The sequence below is a fragment of the Lepeophtheirus salmonis genome, chromosome Z, assembly GCF_016086655.4.
Source record: "Lepeophtheirus salmonis chromosome Z, UVic_Lsal_1.4, whole genome shotgun sequence".
NCBI classification, from domain to species: Eukaryota; Metazoa; Arthropoda; class Copepoda; order Siphonostomatoida; family Caligidae; genus Lepeophtheirus; species Lepeophtheirus salmonis.
In genome coordinates, this window is record NC_092584.1 from 16,105,483 (window position 1) to 16,128,562 (window position 23,080).

Genomic DNA, 23,080 nt, shown 5'->3' on the forward strand with positions numbered 1-23,080 from the left:
TTGTTTTCAAGACCAGTTGGACTTCATCAGAGTCCGAATAGATCCATTTATCTTTTATACGTTTATTCTTGGCGTCAATGGTGAAGATTTTCTCGTCCGAAAAAAAAAATTAGCATGACACCACCTTTGCTCTTCATTTGGTTTTAATAAGAATCTTGTCTTTGCTCATTCTGTCTGCCTTATTCTGCTTTGTTAGCAGATGCATCGGGGCTCTGGCCAAAGACAAGAAATGCAGGTCAGTCCTGATGGCATTTTTAATGGTCACTTTGCTCGCGTTGCAGTCCTTTGACTGCCTAGTAATTGGTGTGTCTGGATGAATGTCAATTCATCATTTCAAGTCAGCTATGAACCTTTTAGTCTAGAGTTTATCAGATTTTGTTGAATGAGCTGCTTTCTCAGTCTTTTCCTTCTCATCGAAGGCATCAATCACGTCATAAACTGTTGATTTTGGATATTTGAAGAAGAAAATTATCTGCTGTGCAGATTGTCCCGCGCGGTGAGCTTCGATGATTGAAATTCTCCCGACTATTTCCGTGCTTGAACGACAAGATACTCAAAAATTATGTTATAAAATTCGACAGTTAAAGCATTTAGCTTGTAAAAATTATAAGAAAATTTATCACATAACCACTATAATTATTATAATTAGCCGTTAAAGTTATTCTGGATTTACCTTGTCCACCCTGCATTTCTTATTCACGCTAATAAGAATAATAGAAGGTAAAAATAGGAAAAAATCAACTGCTGATAAAATATACATTTGCTATCCATAAGCCTAAGAATACTGTCAAACTGTTTTAGCAAAAATTGTCGTGCCTCTCAGTTTCCCATAGTCATAAAATTGGTTTTGTCTCAGTCTTTATATAGCACTGAAAACTGCAGTCCAGTTCAGTCTCGGTACAGTACAGTTCCGCCTTGCATATCAGCCTTAAAACTTATAAAGTTCGCTCCTCAATGACGTCACTCAACATTATTTCTTCTTATTTTAATCAGTTCTAGTACTGAGAGTACCAGTGACAGATCCTAAGAGTAAACTGAATAAATAAAGAATTAGGCAACACTAAATATAAAAATACTATTTTTTAAATGTCACTTAAAAGGCTTCTATCCTTGCATTAAGTTAACTTTATGCCTTAAAAGTAGGTAAGTTATTTAATCTATACAATGTATACATTTAAAAGTAGTGCTGTGCTGACTGAAAGAAATAATGACTCAGCTTGAATTGTAAATTTTTCAACTTTACTTAAATTTTAAGTGGATTTTTAAATTGAAAGTGCCCCAACTAGACACAAGATTTTATGAGTTTGTTTGGTTTTTAATCACTCAACCTCAAGAAATAATCATAATAATATTTCTTTCAAGTACCGAGATCTTGCCTCAAAATTAAAATTTTATTCTTTGATTTATTTTGACTGCACCTATTATTTAATAGACAACAATTCTAAAAAATAAACAGCTGACAATTATAGTCCAGTGTCTTCTCCAACTCCTCAAAAATTTTAAGCATCACTTATTAGTAAACAATACAAGCATAAATGCCTTTTAACATCAAAGTCCATACACATAAAATATTAATATTGTGTTTTAACAATTAAACCGCAGGCTAAAGATGGATCCATTGAAGTTTCGAAAAACTTTTATGCTTTATTTTCTTACAATTATATTATATCCCAGACTGATCTGTTCGACTATTTTGGATTCCATGGTTGATAATAAGAGAAACAGACTTATAAATATGTATATCTTTTATATATATATAAAAGATATTATAAAAAATTTTTGGGTGGAGAGCTTAGAAAGTGGCTAGCAAAACCACTCCCTCCATGAAACTAAATCATTCTATAGACTTGACATTTTGATAGTTTCAACTAACTTAAGTTCATGTATCAATTTCAAAAGAATAAAAGTGTTTGTCTAATTAGTTTTTGTTTCCTTTCAAATATCTACACTTAGGTCGTCGAAGAGGAAGCAAATAACTTTCTTGATTATTCGTAACTGTTTTTAAAAGAAAAAGAAAATTTCTTGATGCAGGTACAATCACATTGATGACATGATATTCAAAACTCCTTGTAGGTATAATTATTTTGTGCCAATCGCTTTTGTCGGAATGTTCTTTGACAGACATTGAGATTTAAATCAACTTGGATAGAAAAGCCATAACTCTTCTAGAAGGACTTGAACCGATATCATAGCAGTTATAGGCAGGAAGGGCATACGTTGTTGCTCGTAGACGAGACTCTTAATTGAATATGCTGTACATTAATTATGTTTTAGGTCCAAATAATAAATTAATTTGTTCAATCCATGTCTGGTTTATTCTGTCTTTCACCTATGGTATTTCTTACAGTCTGTCTTCTCATTCCCATATTTTTCTAATACCCTCACAATAGGCTGTATGATCGAATTCATCCAATGTTGTTTGATTAGAATTATTAAGTAATGTAGTGAAAATCATACTGCAGTTTATATTAAAAGACAAAGAATGAAGAAATAGCAACATTTACGAGTATATATTTAGGTAAATAAAAATATTCTAAATATAGACGAGAGACAAGTTTGTTACTACTTTATACAAGACATTTTCTAGAAGGTAGAGTGGACGTTTTTAAACAAAATAAAGTGGTTCCGTGGTTACAAAAGGTAATGACAAGGTTGTGCCTTTATCGGTATAGCAGTTCAAGCAGTTCTGGTTCTTGAATAGCTAGAACCGGACCCTATAAAGTCGAACTGAGGCAGCAATAAATTGCTTATCTGTCTCAGTTCTAGTGCTTTTGTTCCTATATAGAATATATAAAGAAAATACAATATATACCTGTTATAAAACATAAATTACCTTAAATTAATAATTCAATTTTCGCAGTTTTTTATGGAATTGTAACAGTCTCCATTTATTTTTTTACGTCGCCAGTGTGATACAGTTATATCTGAGTTCCAAATAGCTAGAGGTTTATTATGGATATGTAAGAGTGGTATTAGACACCAGATGCTGTAAATAAAAGAGGGAAGGGCCGGGGTAGATTATGGATTCAGGTCCACTACTAAGTTTGACAGCCCCTTATAATATGATACCTATAATATTTCTTAAGCCAGGATTTCCCAAACTTTACTATACCAAGACCCCCTTCTCCACTAATACATTTTTAGGTGAGACCCCCTTTATACGACACATGTGTACTCTGTATGTGTAGACTGAAAGCAATCCTCAGTTCTCCATCATCCTGCACCACCTCCCTAGCCTCCCCTCACGGCCTACACTTTGAAAACCAGGGTCTTAAGCAACCTTAGTTTTTGGAGCCCCTGCTGGATTTTAGGACACAAAGCACGCTACTTATAAGGTAGCTGCTATCCTGTTTGTATCTAGTATTATTTCCTGAGCCCGAATCTTCAAGCGACGCCTCTTCTTTTATGTCCCTGTTACTAAACTGAGGCTTTATAAAAAAGAACCGAGAGCAAAGATGGGAACCGAGATTAATAAAACTGAACTGAGACCGAAACCTTTGAAATGAAATAACGGGTACGGATAGAACCGTTGACCCTGAACTAGGCACAACCTTGGTAATGATACCTACAGGTCTGAGTCGCCCTTAGAAAATTTTGATTGGTTGAATCAATGAAAGGGCGTTACCTCAGGAAAACAGGAATATAGAGGATATTTTGTTGTTAGCTATTGATCTTTCTACTTGTTTACTCCAACGTCAGAATGTCTGAATATATGAAAATAAGTCAAGCACTGTCTGTAGTGCTTTCTGATGTATATCATAAACATATTTTGATTGGAGAAATAACAGTATATAATAACATTAATGAAAAATTGCTGCGATGCGCAGCTGCAAGTGTGGTCTGACAACCTTTCTACGTAGCAAAGATACAAGGCCAATTAAATATATGTTATTTACTACCATCTTTACGTTGATGTCGGGAACTTGTCCGACCACTATCGTAGAATCGATGGAGTATTACCAGTGTTGGGCGTAACGCGTTACAAAAGCAACGCGTTACCGTAATATATTACATTAGGCAGTAACGGAGTAATATAAGGCGCTACTAAATCTATTACGGTAATATTATTACAGTTACTGAGTCCGGTAACGCGCGTTACAATCCGAGCTGTGTAACAGGCGAGTTGTTTTCGAGAAAAACAACACAGGCGCAACACCCGTAAAAAAAAAGGAAAAGAAGACGATTTGGTTTGGAGATTTCAAGATGGCTACAACAAAGGATAATTCATCATTTTTTAAGTGGTTATACTCACACTATTTTCAATTTATCAGGGAAATAGTAATATGAAATATATATCATTTTGGAAGTAACTTGCCCAACACTGGGTATAACCTTGTATTTCTATTAACCTTGGAATTGAGTAGTTTGTAATGAAAAAGCAAGTTGGAAAAATTAGAAAAAAAAAAAAAAGGTGGGCTCTTTCTTCTTTTTTGCTCAACATATAAAAAGTCGCCCTCTGAAGTAAGAAGCATTCTCACCTATCTTTGGTGTAAATTACTTTAAAAATGAATAACAAAATATATATATCTGGTTTTTAAAATAATTATAATATTTTTCCTGCACTAACCCTATTTTAAATTCATTTTCGCCCCACAAAATCATATAACAGGCGGCTGATATTAACCAGGATCTAAATTAAGTCATTTAATTATAAAACATTTATTCCTACAATTCAAATAAATCATATAATCAGTACGGGCACATGTAAAAATAACTTTAACTTTTAGTACCCTCACAATAGTTTTCTGGATTAGGTATCCTACTCCGGTCCGTCCTGAACGAGTTTCGGGGGAGGGTGTATTGTTCAGCCAGCCACCGATATCAGAATTCATTAAAAAAACTCGAGAGGCCACAGAATGTCCTTGAGAAGGTTGAACATTGTCTAAAAGCTGTGTCCTCTCAATCATATATTTAGGGTTTTCATAAACAAGATGAAGTGGTTCTTGATCTCTAAAACCACACTCACGACATAGTGGGCTAACTTTATGGTGTATAAGGTGACAGTGTCGGCGTAGGAGACAATGGCCAGTTTTTGAAAAATCCAAGGGATACTTCCACCTCCCAAGTCTACCTCTTGGGAACATGACACGGCTTTGACGGCAATAGTGTCTGCCATTTGTCTATATAATGTAAGCGAAGGCTCAAGGGTTCAGTTGTTACACCTGTGCTATTTTCGAATAAACAACACCAAATACGAACGCAGTGAGTCCATTATTGTGTGCCTCCTTACAGGGCGCACGCCCAAGGACGCAATTAACTCTATAGATAGAGACGTTGGAGAGCTTAAATTGATGTTGACAGATCCAGGACCAGGTTTTAATTTTGAATTGGAACCCAATTTTTCCCAATCGGCTCTTTGGAACAGGATTGATTCAGGGGAAAAACAACATTTTTAAGGCCTTTGTGTTTATGCAAAGGGCCTCCTAGCTGACCGGTCTGCACCCCTAGGACTACTATGTGGGTCTTGGGGAGAGAGTACAATAAGCGTGCACATAAACCGTTATCTTCCGTGTAAATTGTTTTAAAAACGAATGAATAATAAAATAATTATATATTAATTTATATATAATTACAACATTATGCTATCTTAAAAATAGTCCCCTCCTCTTTATAAAAGTAATTTATATTCTTCCTCCAAAATAATTTGACGTGCAGCTGATATTAAAGAGGGTCTTAATTCAGTAATAATATAAGTAACGCTCCCGCATTCTCCTCGCGCTTTTTTCCCCCTTACAAACTTCTCAGCTCTATTGATGACTTTGAGCCTTATTCTTTACCAAATGTTCAACAAAGAAAAGAAAATATATAGGGTGTTCTTTGTTCATAATCAATTTACTTGAGAAATTAAATTAGTTATTTAATCTACGATTATTTCAATAGACTTTTGTATTATTTTTAGAGACTACTATTTCACAGCCGTCAATTGGATTGGTGAAGATGAAGCCATAGCAATAAATTGGATGAATAGAGCTCAAAATTATAGTATTTCCTCAGAATGTAGAGGACCAACTTGGTTGTGTAAAGACGTAAGGCATTATTAATGACTTATTTTTATGATAGGAAATTAAATTTATTGAAATACACCACTTAAAAATTTATATTTGAAACAGCAAATCATCCACTTTGTTTGGACAGCTTTATGACTTTATGAAAAAGGGAATATGATTTTTCTTTAAAATACCTTCTTAAAAACTATCCAATACTTAATTTGTATTCAATATAAAACTGTACATTTTAATCAAAAATTTCCTGTAACTATATTGGCAGATTTTTTGTGAAGAAAACCTCGGAGGATCATGGTCCACACTTTATTCGCCTCCCATTTATGGGAAGCTCCAAGCAAATCGAAATTCATTTCTTATTCAAACACCACTACGGGATGGGGACTCAGGATACTATACTCATATCGCACTAGTGTCCCTGGATCACAGTAAAAACACATCATCCACTCATCCCATCACACTTGGAAAATACGAAGTACGAGAAATTCAAGGCTGGAATGAAAAAGAAAATCTCATGTAGGGTTTTTTTTTGGGCTCATCAAAAAATATATATAATTTTAACTCTTTGTTAAACTTTTTCAGTTATTTCACGGGTGTTCCGCTTGGACTTCCATCAGAGTTGCATTTGTACCAAGTGTCTTCTAGATGGAAATCTGGACCTCACACTCCCATTTGTATCACTTGCTCTCTTCATTCCTCAATATTTTCGCGCAAAATCCTAAGAAATTGTTCCTATGTCAATAGTTATTTTAGTCCAAGGTATGATAAATTAAATATCCATTGAGAAGTCGATGTTAATCTAAGAATAGACTGGGCAGGCATTTATATAAAAATAATTGTTAACAAAAGTCATCAAAATGATAATTTGTCAAAATATTATAGCTTTAAATCTCGTGTTGATATGTAATGGTTTTTTCGTATCAAATAGGTTGTTTGTTTACTTTTTGAGTAAGAAAATAATCAGTAATATACAACAAAAAAAAAACAATCTTATTCTCTTTAAAATTTTCTTTTGTTTTCAAATATGGGCTTACTCTGGTTCTAGGAAAACTCCCCTGAAGAAAATTATATGGGCAAAAAATAATAATTAGGAAAATTTCCAGTCATTTAAAAACAAATTGAGAATACCTCGGTATAAAACTTGTTTTGTAAAATATCAGGGCCAGCCATCAGGTTCAAAACCACCACTGCCGTCCCTTCACAAAGTATTTAGGGGCCCTCCAAATACTTCAAAATAAACCCCGGATCCATGGGTTGAATAAGGCACGGTAAAGATACCCAAGTAGTTTAAAAACCACTGTTGATGCTTCATAAAGCACATATGGAACTTCCGATGGCTCTAAATATTTAGTCCCCCTCCCCCACCAAAATATTTCAAAATGAGTCCTAGGTCCATGGGTTGATAAAGGCTACGGCAATAACACCAAGCGGGGGAAACCCCCATGGGCCCGGTGTTCATTTTGAAGTGATTTGCGGAGTCTTAAATTCTTTGTGAAGTGTTGGCCGTGGTTTTTAATCTCTTTGGTGTTTTTATCCTAGCCTAAATCAACCCATGGGTGCAAGGTTCATTTTGAAGTATTTAAATGAGCCTAAATGATTGTGGGTTTGAACCTTCTTGGCGGGTCTGCCCTTCCACAAGACAAGTTTTGGGCAGAGATATTCTAATTTTTTTAGTAGATGACTGGAATTTTTTTGTATGCAGGGACAAGTTTTACAGGGTTTTACTTAGAGGGGAATAACTTCTGGATTTTTCATTTTGTGTATGAGGTACAATAATTTCTTATCATTTGTGAGTTATCGGTATTTCATTTATAAAAAAAAAGAAGAGTATTTCCTTCTACAATATCTAATTTAGTTGCAATATTGCACTATGTAGAAAAACAAATTGTTTGTCAATTTCCTAACTTTAAAAATTGTTTGTCTATTTTTCCCCATAACAGTTAAAATTTTTGGCTTTCATAAAAGAAAAATTATTATATATTTGTATAAGCGTAGTAAAAATCAATTTAATGGATTTAGTAATGTGAATTTTGGCTTGTATAAGTGCAATCGTTATATGCTAGATTAAGATAAGATGTCGTACAAAAAAAAACAACTTTTCAAACAGTTTGCAATTGTTTGACTCAGATTTATTTGAGCGTGCATCAAAGATGGACACCAGCAAAGTGAAAATAGAGTTTTTCAGCGAGAAAAGTGGACACATAAATAATGTTTATGGTCTGGATATGTTAGTTGGCACTTACTTAGCGCAATTTTGGTTCTGTGGATTCCGTTTCCGTAATTTTAATGTCAAAGATGCAACACGCTCGGTAATGTTAACTGTCGATATATATATATGTAATTGAGTACGACCGTCATATAAGCACTGTTTAGATGGCCAATGAAATAAGCATTTATGGAAAGCAAAAAATCGATTAAACATAATTCTTTTTAAAAGCCTATTGTTAGTGTGAAATGGCTATAAAATAAAATAAAAAGGATGCCGTCCTAATAAAATTTGCTACTCCTAGGATAGGTCATTTTCGGTCGTTTATGCTAACTGCAATAACTAAAATGTCGTAGTTACGAACTATGTCATCTCAGTTGTTCATCACATCCCCTTACAATTTACTAAATACCGTAAAATTAAAGTAGAAAGCTTGTAGCTAGAATTTATTATTTAACGTTCTAGCTATATTTTATTATTTTCTCCGTTGTTATGTTGTTCAATCCTATCTATGAGTGAAAAATAGTTATAAAGATAGCTAGGACCTTAGGACCGATGTATGCACCTATAATTTAAAGAAACTGAAATGGGGAAGAGGGGAAGACTTATTAGGAAATCCGTCCTAGGACCAATCCAACACTATCTAATAGATAACATCATCCCGAGACAGAAAAAAATCCTTGTCACAGATCATAGCATTTAACTTTTAGAAAATTAATATATTTATTAAATTCCATCAAGCGGACAAAAATGTATATTAATAAAAATATCTGTGATCAAATATTCCTTTTGCTTGTAACGTGTCCTTATGTAATCTAACTGACAAAAAATTTAAAGATTTAAAAAGTTATACAATATATCTATACACAAAAATATGTATTACTTCATTTGGAAATTATTTTCCAACTTTTTATTTCTTTCGAATAACTTAACTTAATCTTTAAGTTAAATATGTGTTTATATCTTATGTAGGATTATCCAATCCTTAGAAGTTCCAATTTCAAAACCTTTTATAAGGTTTGTCGTCCTGGATTTGACGTCTGAATATGACACAAAAGCTTTCCCACAGAACAATCTTTGGTAAATGATATCATCATAGATATATCGTGACTGGAAATTTTGCAGTGAATATTTTGACCGTCGAGAATTTTGCCACAAGTAATTTTTCATCGATGACATAATTCCCACCTTTTGATGTTTTTATATTATCGGTTCGAACTTTACTGTTGTATTTTGGAGATTTAATATATAAATAATCATTTTTTGAAATAATTAATAAATACTAATAAAAAAAAGAATTCAAAAATGAGTTTAATACTATTCAGAGAAGCACAAGCTCCAGAAAAAACTCATTTATTGTGATAACACTGCAGTCCCGTCCAGTTCAGTCTCTGTCCAGTCCAGTACAGCCCTGCATATTAGTCTTACAACTTATAAAGTTTGGTATTTGATAACGTCACTCAACTTTATTTCTTCTTATTTATTCAGTTCTAGTGCTAAAAGTCCAAAGGACTGGTCCTCAGACTTGAATGAACTAAACAGAATTTATAAGGACTGGCACACAATTACAGGGAGCGGGGATCAAATTGTTGCCAAAATATTTTTCCTAAAAAAACAACACAAAATATACATTTTTTTTTAATGACGAGCATATAGGTATAGAGTAGCCATTCATTCGATATAATCACCGTTGGCATCAATAACGGCCTTAATACGGCCTCTAACCCGGCTGCAGGCTCATCTGACCATCTCATTGTCCATGTTGCCTAATACATCCTTGATAAAGTCCATCAGGCTGGCCTTGGTGCTATGGGGATGTCTGTTGGTATGTCTCTCGACATAGCCCAAGACAAAATAGTCCAAAGGATTAAGGTCGGGAGAGTAAAGTTAATGCCGATATTTTAAAAAATATAAAAAGGTGGCAAATATATCAAGCAGCAAAATCTCCTCGAGCCAAAATTACCAGCGGCCAAGAAAATGTTCGCAGAAAATTACCTAGAACCCAGATATATATGAGCCAGTGACGTCTTCAATGATAAATTTTTACCAATTTTCAAAAGACACGGTTTTACCTGACTAACAAAACAATACCCTTTTTACTCTGTTGTCAGCTGTTGATTACCCTGTCTCACTTGAAGCGTCATGTATAGTTCATTATTTGTTCTTTTTGATGAACTAACGATGTAATAAGTTAGAATATGTATACTAAGTGTGGTATTGATCCTTATTTAGGACTAAAGCCTGCAGCCCCGTCCAGTTCAGTCTCTGTTCAGTCCAGCCCTGCATATTAGTCTTACAACTTATAAAGTTTGGTCCTTGATAACGTCACTCAACTTTATTTCTTCTTATTTATTCAGTTCTAGTACTCAAAGTCCAAAGGACTGGTCCTCAGACTTGAATGAACTAAACAGAATTTATAAGGACTGGCACACAATTACTTTTGCCCTGTTTTTAAAAGAACAGGAATACCATTTCATCTTGATCAATCGTCCTACTTAGATAACATTATTTATCCATAATTGTTTGGCATCATTAGTTCCCTACAGTCTTCTTCAGTTCAGTCCTAAAACTTATAAATGTATTTTTCATTTTTTTAAATCAATTCTAGTACTGACAGTACGAAGGGCCTACAGTCTTAAGGACTGATTGGCCGTTCATAGAACTGGACTGGAATGAATAAATAAGGACTGAAAAAACTTGTTATCAAACACAAATATATTTTATTTAATATTCTGTTTCTTGAATCAAAACGGTCCAAGAAATCAGTCTTAAATTTAGCAAGTAGACGTATAATTAACCAAGCATATTCCTATGAAATTTTTACTTGTGCCTCTGAGGCAATTAAGAGTCTGTTTTTGACTGAAATACAAAACTCTCTTCCTTTTCTATACCTCTCGACTTCTGTCTGTCTCTTCCTCTTCTTACCACCCTCTATCTCTTTTCTTCTACCTTCATTCTTTGTTTCTATTCCCCTCTATTCAGCCCTGAAACGCAGGATCCTCTGCTAGTATATATATATAAATAAATTGATAAACAATAGAGTAATCAGATCATTTTCAGGTTTTTATCATGTGTAATTTGTTCTAAGAAATTTTCACCTCATTTTCAGTTAGTACCAACAATTATGAAGACAGCTGTCAACATTTCATAACAATCTGTTCCTTAGTTTCTGAGTTATTATGCTTTGTGTGACGCAAGATGTATTAGTTCCCAAACAATGGATGAAAAACAATTTTGTGTTGTAATTTTATGATGCTTCTTGATGGGAAAAAATACTGTTGAAGCTAAGTAATGACTTGAAAAGTGTAAAGGGCCAAAGCAACTAAATAAGAAACTATAAAAAAAAAAAATTTGTAAGAAAAAAAACTTGTTTTCTTTGTTAAGCCCGGAACTTTTTAGCCCATTTGTAGAAGCGAGGCACGTATTATACAGGGAGCGGGGATCAGATTGTCGCCTACTTTAAACCTTGATAACCTGAAGACGACATTATCAAATAAAAAACTGGTTACCAAATAGGAAAGCTATTCTCGTCAGCTGACGATACGTAGTTCAGTTAGCATCATGCCATCATCATATGAGGAGATAAAGAGCTATAAGTGGAACGAGGAGCTTTCGAGGTCCGCTGTAGTCATGACATTCGTTAATAATGGAGGTGAAATCTCCAATTCAACGATTGCTTCAACCTTAGGAGTGAATTTACGGACTGTTCAGCGTATCCGTAAGAAGCTAGAGGGCACCTGGGATGTTGATGCCACCATAAAGAGGGCACCCAAGGAGGAGGGGGCAACATGAAGGTTAGGGACACTGACTTTGTCGACAAGGTGAAGAAGATGGTTGAGGATGACCCTACCAGGTCCATGAAGGCCATGGCGAGGGATCTGGGCTGCCATGAGAAAACAATAAGGGACTGTGTATCTGAGGATTTAAGATGCAGGAGCTACAAGATGCAGGTGTGCCAGATCTTGACCCAGAAGGCAAAGGACAACAGGCTGATGAAGTCAACAAAATTGCTCAACAAGCTCAAGGACCCAATGCAGCCCGGGATACTGTGGTTTTTCTCTGATGAAAAGAATTTCTGTCAAGATCAATGGTAAACAAGCAGAACAACAGGTGGATACCCACCTCCACCAGCCATGTGAGGAAGGTAATGAAGACCAAGTTCCCTGCATGTTCGGGGTGGTCAGCAGTGAAGGTCATGTTATGCCTCCCCACATGTTTGAAACGGGTCTAAAGGTCAATACAGAGGTCTACCTGGATTTTAGGGAGAATGTGGTTCTTCCTTGGATCCAAGGGGTGGCCGGAGACAGACCCTGGGTGTGGCAACAGGACTCAGCACCCTGCCATGTGTCCAAAATCTCCATACAGTGGTTAACCGATAACTGTTATGACGTCGTAACCAAGGATTTGCTGCCTCCTAACTCTCCTGACCTTAATCCTTTGGACTATTTTGTCTAGGGCTATGTCGAGAGACATACCAACAGACATCCCCATAGCACCAAGGCCAGCTTGATGGACTCCATCAAGGAGGTATTCGGCAACATGGACTATGAGATGGTCAGAAGAGCCTGCGGTCGGTTTAGAGGCCGTATTGAGGCTGTTATTGATGCCAACGGTGATTATATCGAATGAGTGGCTACTCCGCTCCCTGTAAGGGTAACATCATCTGGGGAGTATTTTTAGGAGGAGGACCGTTGGTCTTTTTTATTCTTTTTTTTTTACAATTTTGATTCTACAGGTTTTTTTATAAATGCCTAATTTGACAAAAACTTAAGGAGAGACTAAATTTAAAGCAATGATCACTTTTAGATATTTTTTTATTGTGATGTCCATAAAAATTCCACAAAGTAAGGAGCAATGTCCCCTAAATTGCGGCACCACTGGTGCATGTAGATGCAAGAAGCTTTATTTAACTGTTTATTTCATTTATTTTAATATTATATTTTATCAACAATAGGAGTAATGCTCCAAACTTTCTTTATTATCAATAAAACTTGAATACTTGAAAATGATTACTTTCTGGTCATTAAACTTGTATTATAGCGCATGAAACACTAATTAAAATTATATTTTCCCCAACAATGTGTATTCAATTTATAAATATTAGTCGTTTAAATTAGAACTCTTTAATTGTATTTAGTTTGGAGTATTACGTGTTAGAATGCCTTGGTCCCGGAATTCCAGCAACCTACTTGTTTTCACTCTCTGGATCCCCTCTTCCAAATCAAACACAAACCTTCGTATTTGAAATGGATGCCAATGCAGACCTTGAAGAAGCCTCAAAATTAATGGCTTGGCCAAGAATACAAATTAAAAGTCTTCCAGTTATGAGCTCCGGAGATGAAAATGTACCTTTGCGAATGAAAATATATTATCCACCGGATATTCCAATAAATGAATCCTCCGTTATAGAAAATACTTTTCCCGTTGTTCTCCATGTGTAAGTTGCATTCAAATATTTTATTTGGTATAAGTTTGTCAAAGGTTCTTTTTTTTTTTTTTTATACCTGTTGTGTTATAACCAGTCATGTAAATCCTATGATATTTTTAGCTCTCCCGTTTTTTTTAGATTTGGTAATCTGAAGAATGAATTTTATTTTCCTTTCCAGTTGGGATTATTATTTAATTCTAGGGTAGTGATTCAATTATTTTCAAAACCTGATTGAACATTTGTGTGTACTCATAAAAGAAGGAATGTAACACAGATTTATAATTATAACTGTTAGAACTGCGGACCGATAACGGAGGAATTTTTGCCAATATTCTTGTTTATGTCCTTCTCTCCCTCTTCACAGCTGATCTCTCCCAAAACATTCCTTAAATTGTCAAGGGCTTGATATGGATTGTAGAAGAAGTAAGGAATTACTTCAATGACATATCATAAGTTCGTTTTTTTTGTAATATGTTTGCCGAAATAAACATATTTATATTAGAGAAAATGAAGGCTGTGAAATTTTTAAGATACATTTTTATGATATTATTTCATTCCAATATCAAGCCTATCTCAGGCATCTTTTTAGGTATAGGTATATACTGACCATTTGAAGCTAATAAATATATGGGGTTTCCATAAATATGACAAATGGTTTTTTGTAGGGTTTGTAGAGCCTTCGCTAAGAGGTTTCTAGTAGTATATGGATTCTCTAAGAAAGATGGTGGGATCCTGGAAATTCCGAATAAGATAGTAATTATGAAATATTGTGGAAGGCACTCTTACAAGATTCCAAATTAATTCCTATATCCAACGCTTGAGGATTAAGTTAAAATTGTTTCTCTGAGGAGGAATTTCTCCTAGGTAATAAACCTCGAGAAATCCTATGAAACAGGAACCAAATACTTAACCTCTATTTGTGACATTTTCAATTGAAAACAAAAAAACTAGAATCTTATTTGATTAACCTAAAAATGCAATGCATATATAATCTGTAGACTGGCAACTTGTCTATGTCACATCTCTTTGTGTTCATAGAGTTCATTTGTGGAATTTTTGATTAAATTCCCTTCCATTATATTTGCAGAATTGCTCAAAGCTGAAAATACTAAAAACTGTTCTTGGGGCTGATATATTTACATAGAATAGACTGAATGATACAATTAAGATAATATAATTATCTTCCTAATTAAATTTAATATTCAAAATTCATCACTAGACTTAGGATTTTTGAGCGATTTTATTATCAAAATTGAGCAATTTGTATTTAAAGAAAAAATCAGTTTTATAAGAATAATTTAGAGTAATTAGTGTTGTTTTAAATTGATCATAATTTATTTATAGATTTTGTTATATAATATCAACAAATTAACATTTTAGACAGATTTACTTCCATTAATTTTTGTCTTTGAGCAGTATGGTAAGTTTTAAAAATAACTAAAGACGTCCAAATGAGTGGTGGTTGTCGTAAGAAATTTCAAATTGCTGAGATCTTCAGGAGTCTTGTTAGATGGATGGATCTCATCATCCCCTACAAGGATATTTCGTACAGCCTTTTGCATTAAGCGAAGATCAGGATTTGGCAATTTGACGCAAGAGTATTTCTTATTTTTTGCAAGATTCTATGAGGATTATTCAACAGTCAATTTTGCCCCCAATTTATACTTTCTCTAATTGGTTATTCTAAGCCCCCCCTCACATATCCAATTATTCAATAACAATTCTAATTTCATCATAGAAATACATATTTTTACCTCCAAAAAGAGGGCCTAATGAAGGAGAGTTTTGTCAATTAGATTTTCACTTTAAAAATTTCGTCAAAGAATCATCAAAAGCGGTTGTTTAACATAGTTAGAACTCTAACTTTTTACATTTATTTCATATCATTTTAGAATTATGCCAAAATGAGCAGTTTATCAAAAAAAAAAAAGGTCAAAGTGAACAATTTTTGTAGTATTGAACGATCGCTCACAATGCCTAAGTCTAGTCAACACTCATCAGTCGCATAACGATTGCATTTCCTTGAATATCTTTTATAATATGTAATGGAACATTAGGCACCTATTTTAAGAACTGCAAGAGCATTATTTTCGTAATAAACATCTATATAATATCTACACAATAAGTATTAAAAATCATTGGTCAAAACTATACAAAGGGATAAGGATCTACACTAAAATGAATACAAAACTCATTATTATTCTTTTACAAACTTCAATTCTGTATTATGTTTTTCTTTTTCAATTTATTTTTCCTCTATATGTAGATATTCAGGACCTGGAACACAGCTTGTAACAAATGAATGGATGGTTAACTACAACACATTTATGGCTTCTAGACTACGTTATATCGTTATTGAAGTCGATGGAGCAGGAAGCATTGGCCAAGGAGAGTCATTGGAAATGTCTGTTAAGGGTCAACTTGGGAAGAAGGAAATACAAGATCAAGTGGATGCTACGAGGTAAGAGTTAATTTACATCCTGCATGGATATTATTATCCCATTTTTATACTGAATTTATTATATTTTTAACTGTGAAAAAATTATGGGCCATATTTTATTTCCTTTAAAATTTGGTGCTTATTAACGTTCCAAAGAAAACACGTTTTGTTTCGTGCAATATTATTTTTTTATTTACTTTAGGGAGTGGAGTCGTCACCATATCACTTTTCATGACATTGTTTAACTTAAACGGTATCAAAGTGATAAGTAGTCTAAAGTTAAAAGACGAAATTGGTTAATTTAAGCAAAATGATCATAATAGGTACAGCTCAAAACTTGTTGTAGCATTTCATTACGACTTTATCCCTGTTATGTTTACAACCAAACAGCAGCTGAAACTAAGATAAATAAGTTTTGTTGTTATCCCGTGTCTCTAAGTGTAGAAATAAAAAAGCAACGCGGGTGCAATCTCCTCAAATCCTGTGTCAGTGCCGAAGAAGGTTGGAGAGACTCCCTACAATATTTACAAGTCTATTACAGTTTGCATATGGAACAAAAAAAATTGTAGCAAAAATATGTATAGATTACTTTTGGCCTGCTTGGCGTCTTGCAGATAAAATTTAATATGTTCGTTGTCGAGTTGTACAGGCTGTTATTGCCTATGAAGGAGGACATATTGGATAAAAAATAATGCTAAATATAATAGTATTTACATATATCACAGATTGGTTACGAGTTATCATTTCTTAGTTCCATTAAAATCCGGTTTTTGAGTAATTTATTAAAGTTTACCTCAAGTTTTGGGTCCCCATCTGTACATTCTATACAAGATGAATGACGTCATCAGTATTCAAAAAAAGAACAAGTTGTCCAATGAATGAAAAGTCTACGTTTATAATATTCACAAAGAAAAAAATCCTATTTTACCAAGAGTCATCTATGGAAGTGTTTGAATACCATCACACTCAAATATATATTTTTAAATTATTTCCTTAACATAAACTGACGGAATTTCTACGAAATCTCACAAAAGCCTCAGTTGATCCTACTAGAATTGTCCCCTTTGATTTTAAAGACCACTCTAGTGAGTAATGACGTCTAATAAGGAAGTCGTGCATCTTCTAATAAAGGGTGATTCAAAACGAGACGTTTTAACCAGTAGGGATTTTTTGACAGGCGCACGTGAGTTATGTCGAATTCATATGTCATTTTTACTCATTATTTTTTTACAATTCTTCATGGAGAGATATACGCCACGACAACGTGTACAAATTGTTCAATTGTACTATGAAAATCAGCGTTCTGTGAAAGAAGTTTTTCGCAAATTACGTCCAACCTATGGTCCACATAATCGACCTTCAGAATCCACAATTCGCAGAATAATCGAATAAATTTGAATAAACAGCAACTTCTTGGAATGTTCCGTCGTCTGGTAGGCCACGTACAGCTTCACGTACACGTAAATAATCGATTCGCCACCGCTCTCAACAACTTGGCTTCTCGTATGCAACAACTTGGCACATTTTGAAGAAAGATTTGGGTTTAAAGGCATACAAAATACCTCAAATTGAAGCACATGGTCTCCACGATATTTGGTTCCAACAAGACGGTGCCACTTGCGATACAGCGCGCATAACAATGCACTTATTGGGACATCATTTTGGTGAGCAAATAATTTCACGTTTTGGCCTGGAGAATTGGCCACCAAGATCGTGTGATATCACACCTTTGGACTTTTTTCTTTGGAGCTACGTAAAAGAAAAAGTATATGTGGATAAAACAGCGACGATTGAAGCATTGGAAGCAAATATTGAGCGAGTTATTCGTGAGATTCCTTGTCACAATGCTCGAACGCGTCATCGAAAATTGGCACAAAAGAATGGACCATTTAAAGGCCAGTTGCTACCAACATATGAAGGGATTTATTGCTTTTTCGGTTCATAATAAAGCTTTGACCATAATATAACATTTCATGTGTTTTATTTCTACAATCCAAAAACCGCTCGTATTGAATCACCCTTTATTCATAATATAAAAATGTCGCTGAATTGACGTGACTGAAAAGAAGCATGCCCAGAAAAATCATCCCTCAAACGAACCTTTATTGATGTAAATCGTGGGTATTTTATAGCCGTCCCGTTTTTTGTTTTTTTGGAATTGGTAATTTGAAGATTTTGTTTTTTGTTTTTTAGCAGGTTGACATTATTATTGTAATTCCCTTTCCTACTACATTCAATTATACTCGAAACCCGATTGAACATTCGTGTGTGCTCAAAAGGACGGAGAGTACTTTTGAGGATATGATGTGAAGTTATCATTGTAAGTCCTCGTTGGACTCAGACTATAATTGAGAATCGACAATGGAGTATTTTTTGCCAATGTCCTTTTTTATTTCCTTCTCTCCTTCCAGCATTGCCGCAGCTGATTGTAGCCAATCTTATAAAGAGTCATGACAGCTTTTAAAACTTTTCTCGAAAACTTCTTCAAATTGTCTTGGTGTCCATTTTGTTTTCAGTTTGTTAATTTTTTTTTGCATACCCAAAATACACACAATTTTCATCACTAAATGTTATTCGTTATTTCGTTATTGATCCTCTTTTCACAACAGCCGAAGAAAATAAATTACCAAAAAAAAACTACGAATGTAGTTTGGTAAATTAATTCCTACCTATGCAAATGACACATCTGCAGTCATTGTTTGTTTTCGACTGTGCATTAGTCTATAATTTTTATAACTTAAATGATACTCACTCGAATTAGTGGACACGGTGTGTATGTATAAATACATCATAAAAAAGTAATAATGACTTTAAATACCTATAATGAGCTATTTAGAATTTATAGTTTGTGAAAAGATTTTTCATAATCCATTAATTTACGAACACCGGGTACGGAAATTTTTACAATTTTTGTTTGCTACATAAACCAAGGATTTTGTGAATGCAATAAAATTGTTCCGGTCAAATGCTTAAAATAAAGAAAGAAAAAAGCTAGATCTTTCTAAGTATCTTAGAAGCCGAGAAAATGAACGTGACCCACAAATTTCGGTCTGCACACTTTTGAACGCTGGCAAGAAACCAACAGAGATTGCAGAGCAGTTGGGGATCTCCAACATGAACCCGGACAGGAACGTGGTCTTCTTGCCGATGGTACGCCTGCCAACACGTCCAAAAAGGGCCAGAAGTGGTTGGAAAACAACTTGCCTTACTGGCCAAAGAAAATGCGGGCCCCTACTCATCAGATACCAACCTATTGGACTTTACCTTTTGGATGCATGTGTAGTCCAAGGATTGCACTGTCCATCACCCAAATATCAGCAACCCAAGGCTATTGCAACCAGCACTTGGATGCATGTCTGAGGACTACATCCGCAATGATTGCATGGCCTTCCGTGGCTGCCTGGACACCATCTTCGCTGCCATGTGGAACACATCTATGACATCATTCAGTTTTTTTTTTTATTGCTGAAATTCCTCTTGATAAAATTCTAGAATTCTAGATGAAAATGTTACATATTTAGTTGTAGATATAAACGCTGCACACGCTATTTTTCTTGTCGCTTTGGTGCGCTCTCTTGGATAAACGTGGGTATTTCAGCAGCTGATTTTTTTATTTTTGTTCGATAGCTTACTCAAACCTGCGCAATAGCATTTTGTGCTGAGGTCAAAGGTCGAAGTGACTGTGTCTAGACACATCATACCTCCTCATGTCCAAGGCCTCAGTTATGAACTGATGCCTACTTGGAGGTGCCAGAGACCAAGGTAAAGCCCTATACATCGACATGGTTGCCAATGGGATCCCTTACATTTAGCAACAGAACTCAGTTCAAGACAATTTTGACGACTTCATCTCTCCGGAATTTGGGCATCCAAATCTAAACCCGATGGATTTTTATTTGTTGGGCAATTGAACGGCAAACCAACCAAACCCCCTTCAACACCAAAGATGAACTTATCAGTGGAAAAAAAAGGAATACCAGGACTTTCCAAGGGACCAAGTGGCACAAGCCTGCTCAGACATTCAGCCTGTACGGAGACTGTAATTGAAGATGGAGTTGATTTTATTTAATATAATGATTTAGAATCCATCAATTATTCATACTCTGGTTAGATAGGAAATAACGTATAAAAATAATCATTTTCGGGGAACAAATAGCTTGTGCACCCTGAATATACTTTGCAAATGTATATGCAAACTAATCAAAAGATTCTTGCGCAGATATTCTTTATTGCCTATAAAAATACATGGTATCACATTCATATATATTATATACCTACATATTAAATATGCATTCGGATTACTAACTATAACAAATATACAGGGTGTGAATTTAATTTTTTTGGTTAGTTTAGTAATGGGACGATTAATGGGAATCAGGAATCGGAGAATTGGCATTGGGGAAATAATGTTAAATTTATAATTCCGATTCTTATTTATTACTTATAGTAGTATGTGGCTCGAATGGTATTTAATTGATAATGGAGAAGTGATTAGCTTTCATTCCATAAGAATTGCTGTCGTGTTTGTCTATTTTTAAAGATTCCAGCTACATTTGAATAGCATACTACTGTATGGTGTTTATATAATGATCTTGAATGAATATAGTTTATAAATACAAAAAATTCTGCAAAAAAACACTCATTAATTTACCAATTTGGCATATTGGATATGAACAATGCATGTTTATCCTAGTAACATTTTAAAATATACATATAAACGTATAAATCAATATATTGAATATATTTTTCCGCCAAATTTTTCGAAATGATTCTTTGGCGAAATTTCATTGGGTAAATTGTACTTCGGCAAAAATGGTCCACTCACAGATAAGAAATATATTTGGAGAAACTGTGAGCAAATATCAAAGGATGTATCATATTTGATATGGCCTCCATTAGAAGTAATGACTTCCTGAATACCGTTTGTGTAGCTGTTACAGGCTTTGATAATTGTGTCTTCATAGTAAATAACTCAGATATTGAAGATGGCGCACTTTAGGTGATCCAAATCTAAGTGTGGGGTTGCATTTGGGATGCCCTCAATGGCCAAAACCAAAAGAAATCAATAGTGTTCAAGGCGGGGGATAACAGAGACCACATATCCTTGGGCCAGAAATTAACAAAGTTTTAAGTGGCAATTCTTATAGCTCTGGACGTCCCTTTACTAACGTTCTAGGTACGTGGTATATTTCAAACGGTCCTCACATTGACCCAGACGATGATAGCGATGTCTTTTTGGGCTCTATGTGCGTCAAGCCAATCGGATATACAACGCCTTTTTGCCACCATTTCACTCATTTGGACGCCAATTCAAGATAAAAACTATATCAATACAAAGCTAATTAATGACACAATCATATTATTAAAAAAATCACATAAATGCGTTAAAATGCGATTAAACGAATGGAAAATTTTACTAACTCGCACCCAGTAGACCATTCGCAACTGTAAGTGTTTTTATTTTATCCAATGAGGAATACTTTTAAGTTTGCATTTCAAATTTCCTTTAAGTATTCAATGATGATTTTATCTAACGTCTAGATATTTTTACATATACATCAATACGAAATGTAAAATATATATGTAGAGTGTCTACACAAAAGCACTCTTGAACATAAAAACCAACAACATTAATATTTTATGCAATTCATTAATATAAACGCAATCAAGTATCAATGGGTATATCCTAGTCAATTATGTTCTCAAGAAAGAGGTGCGAAAAGATGATTGAAATAATACTTGAAGGATAAAACATGGCTCTAAAGTTATGTTCACTCCTTCACGTACTCTCAATTAGAAAATAAAATAATAATGACTAGGAAGGGGCATTTGTACATAAAACGCAATGAGAATATTATATCTTTACAAAAGTCCCAGCACCAGCTATGACATGTGACAACTCCTTCCCTGTCCAAGAAGCACCTACACAAACACAACAGGGCTAGAGCACCTACTTCACATATAAATAGCCCTTTTTTATCATTCATCTTGTTTTCACTGAAACCTAACCTTATAAAGACAATTGTCAAAATTTCATAATAATGTATTCCTTAGTTTGTGAATTATTGCACTGAGTGGGACGCTACTTTTGTTATTTTCAAAACAATTTCGTGTGTTAGTTTGAAAAGGGTATTGGGGACTACTCTCCATCAGAAACAGCGATAATACGTTGTTTTGCTGACTTCAAACTTGGTCGTTCTGACACCAATGATCCAGAACGTAATGGATGTCTTAAATAAGGCGGTAACAACAGAATATATTTTAAATTATCCACAAAATCCTATTGAATGATTGGAAGGGGAAGTTATGTGAGTTAGCTAAGATTGTAAAGATATCAAAAGAACTTCTTGCCTTAAAAGTTTGCTCAGAAGAGCTCTGTTCAAAGTGGGTTTGCGTTTGCTCACTGTTGAACAAGAACAAAAATGTAATGATGATTCTGAGTAGTGTTTGGCCATGTTAAAACAAAATAAAACAAGAATTTTTGTGTCAGTATGTGATAATGGATTAAACATGGATCCATTATGATATATGAGGATATGGGGGTTATATATACTTTACTCTACGCGAGGAGAATCCAGAATGACTCTCATATTAATATATTATCATACATAAATATTTACGGAACATTAGTACATAGGTCATTAAACCTATAGGTATGAAGAAATCATCATTATCTGAGTGAACAGCAACTAGGGAATCTCGTCCAAAGTGCCTGAAATCCCAAAAATCAGTTGGAAAGCTTATGACCTTGATATTGCACATGGCATAATATTAATAGAGTATCTTGAGAAGGGATCTAGCAGCAACAGTAAATATGATAAAGCGTTCGAATGAGGAAATTAGGGGAAAACGGCCCCATTTGAAGAAGAAGAATGTGTTGTTTCAACAGGATAATGCACCGTGTCACAAATCAATCAAAATTATATTAATTGAATTTCAAATTGCTTTTGCATACAGCTTACTCTCCAGGCTGGCTCTCGGCGACTACTGGCTGTTTGCAGACC

At 34.5% G+C, this 23,080-nt stretch overlaps 1 protein-coding gene across 1 annotated transcript in view; it reads left to right on the forward strand.

Annotated features, from left to right (window-relative positions):
• The window catches only part of LOC121130290 (inactive dipeptidyl peptidase 10), a 463,275-nt gene that overhangs the window by 434,423 nt on the left and 5,772 nt on the right, over positions 1-23,080 (forward strand). The window contains exons 10-14 of the mRNA XM_071893684.1: positions 5,900-6,026; positions 6,268-6,518; positions 6,585-6,761; positions 13,346-13,645; positions 15,903-16,097. Of these exons, the coding sequence (XP_071749785.1) occupies positions 5,900-6,026; positions 6,268-6,518; positions 6,585-6,761; positions 13,346-13,645; positions 15,903-16,097 (1,050 nt within the window). The remainder of the gene's footprint in view (positions 1-5,899; positions 6,027-6,267; positions 6,519-6,584; positions 6,762-13,345; positions 13,646-15,902; positions 16,098-23,080) is intronic.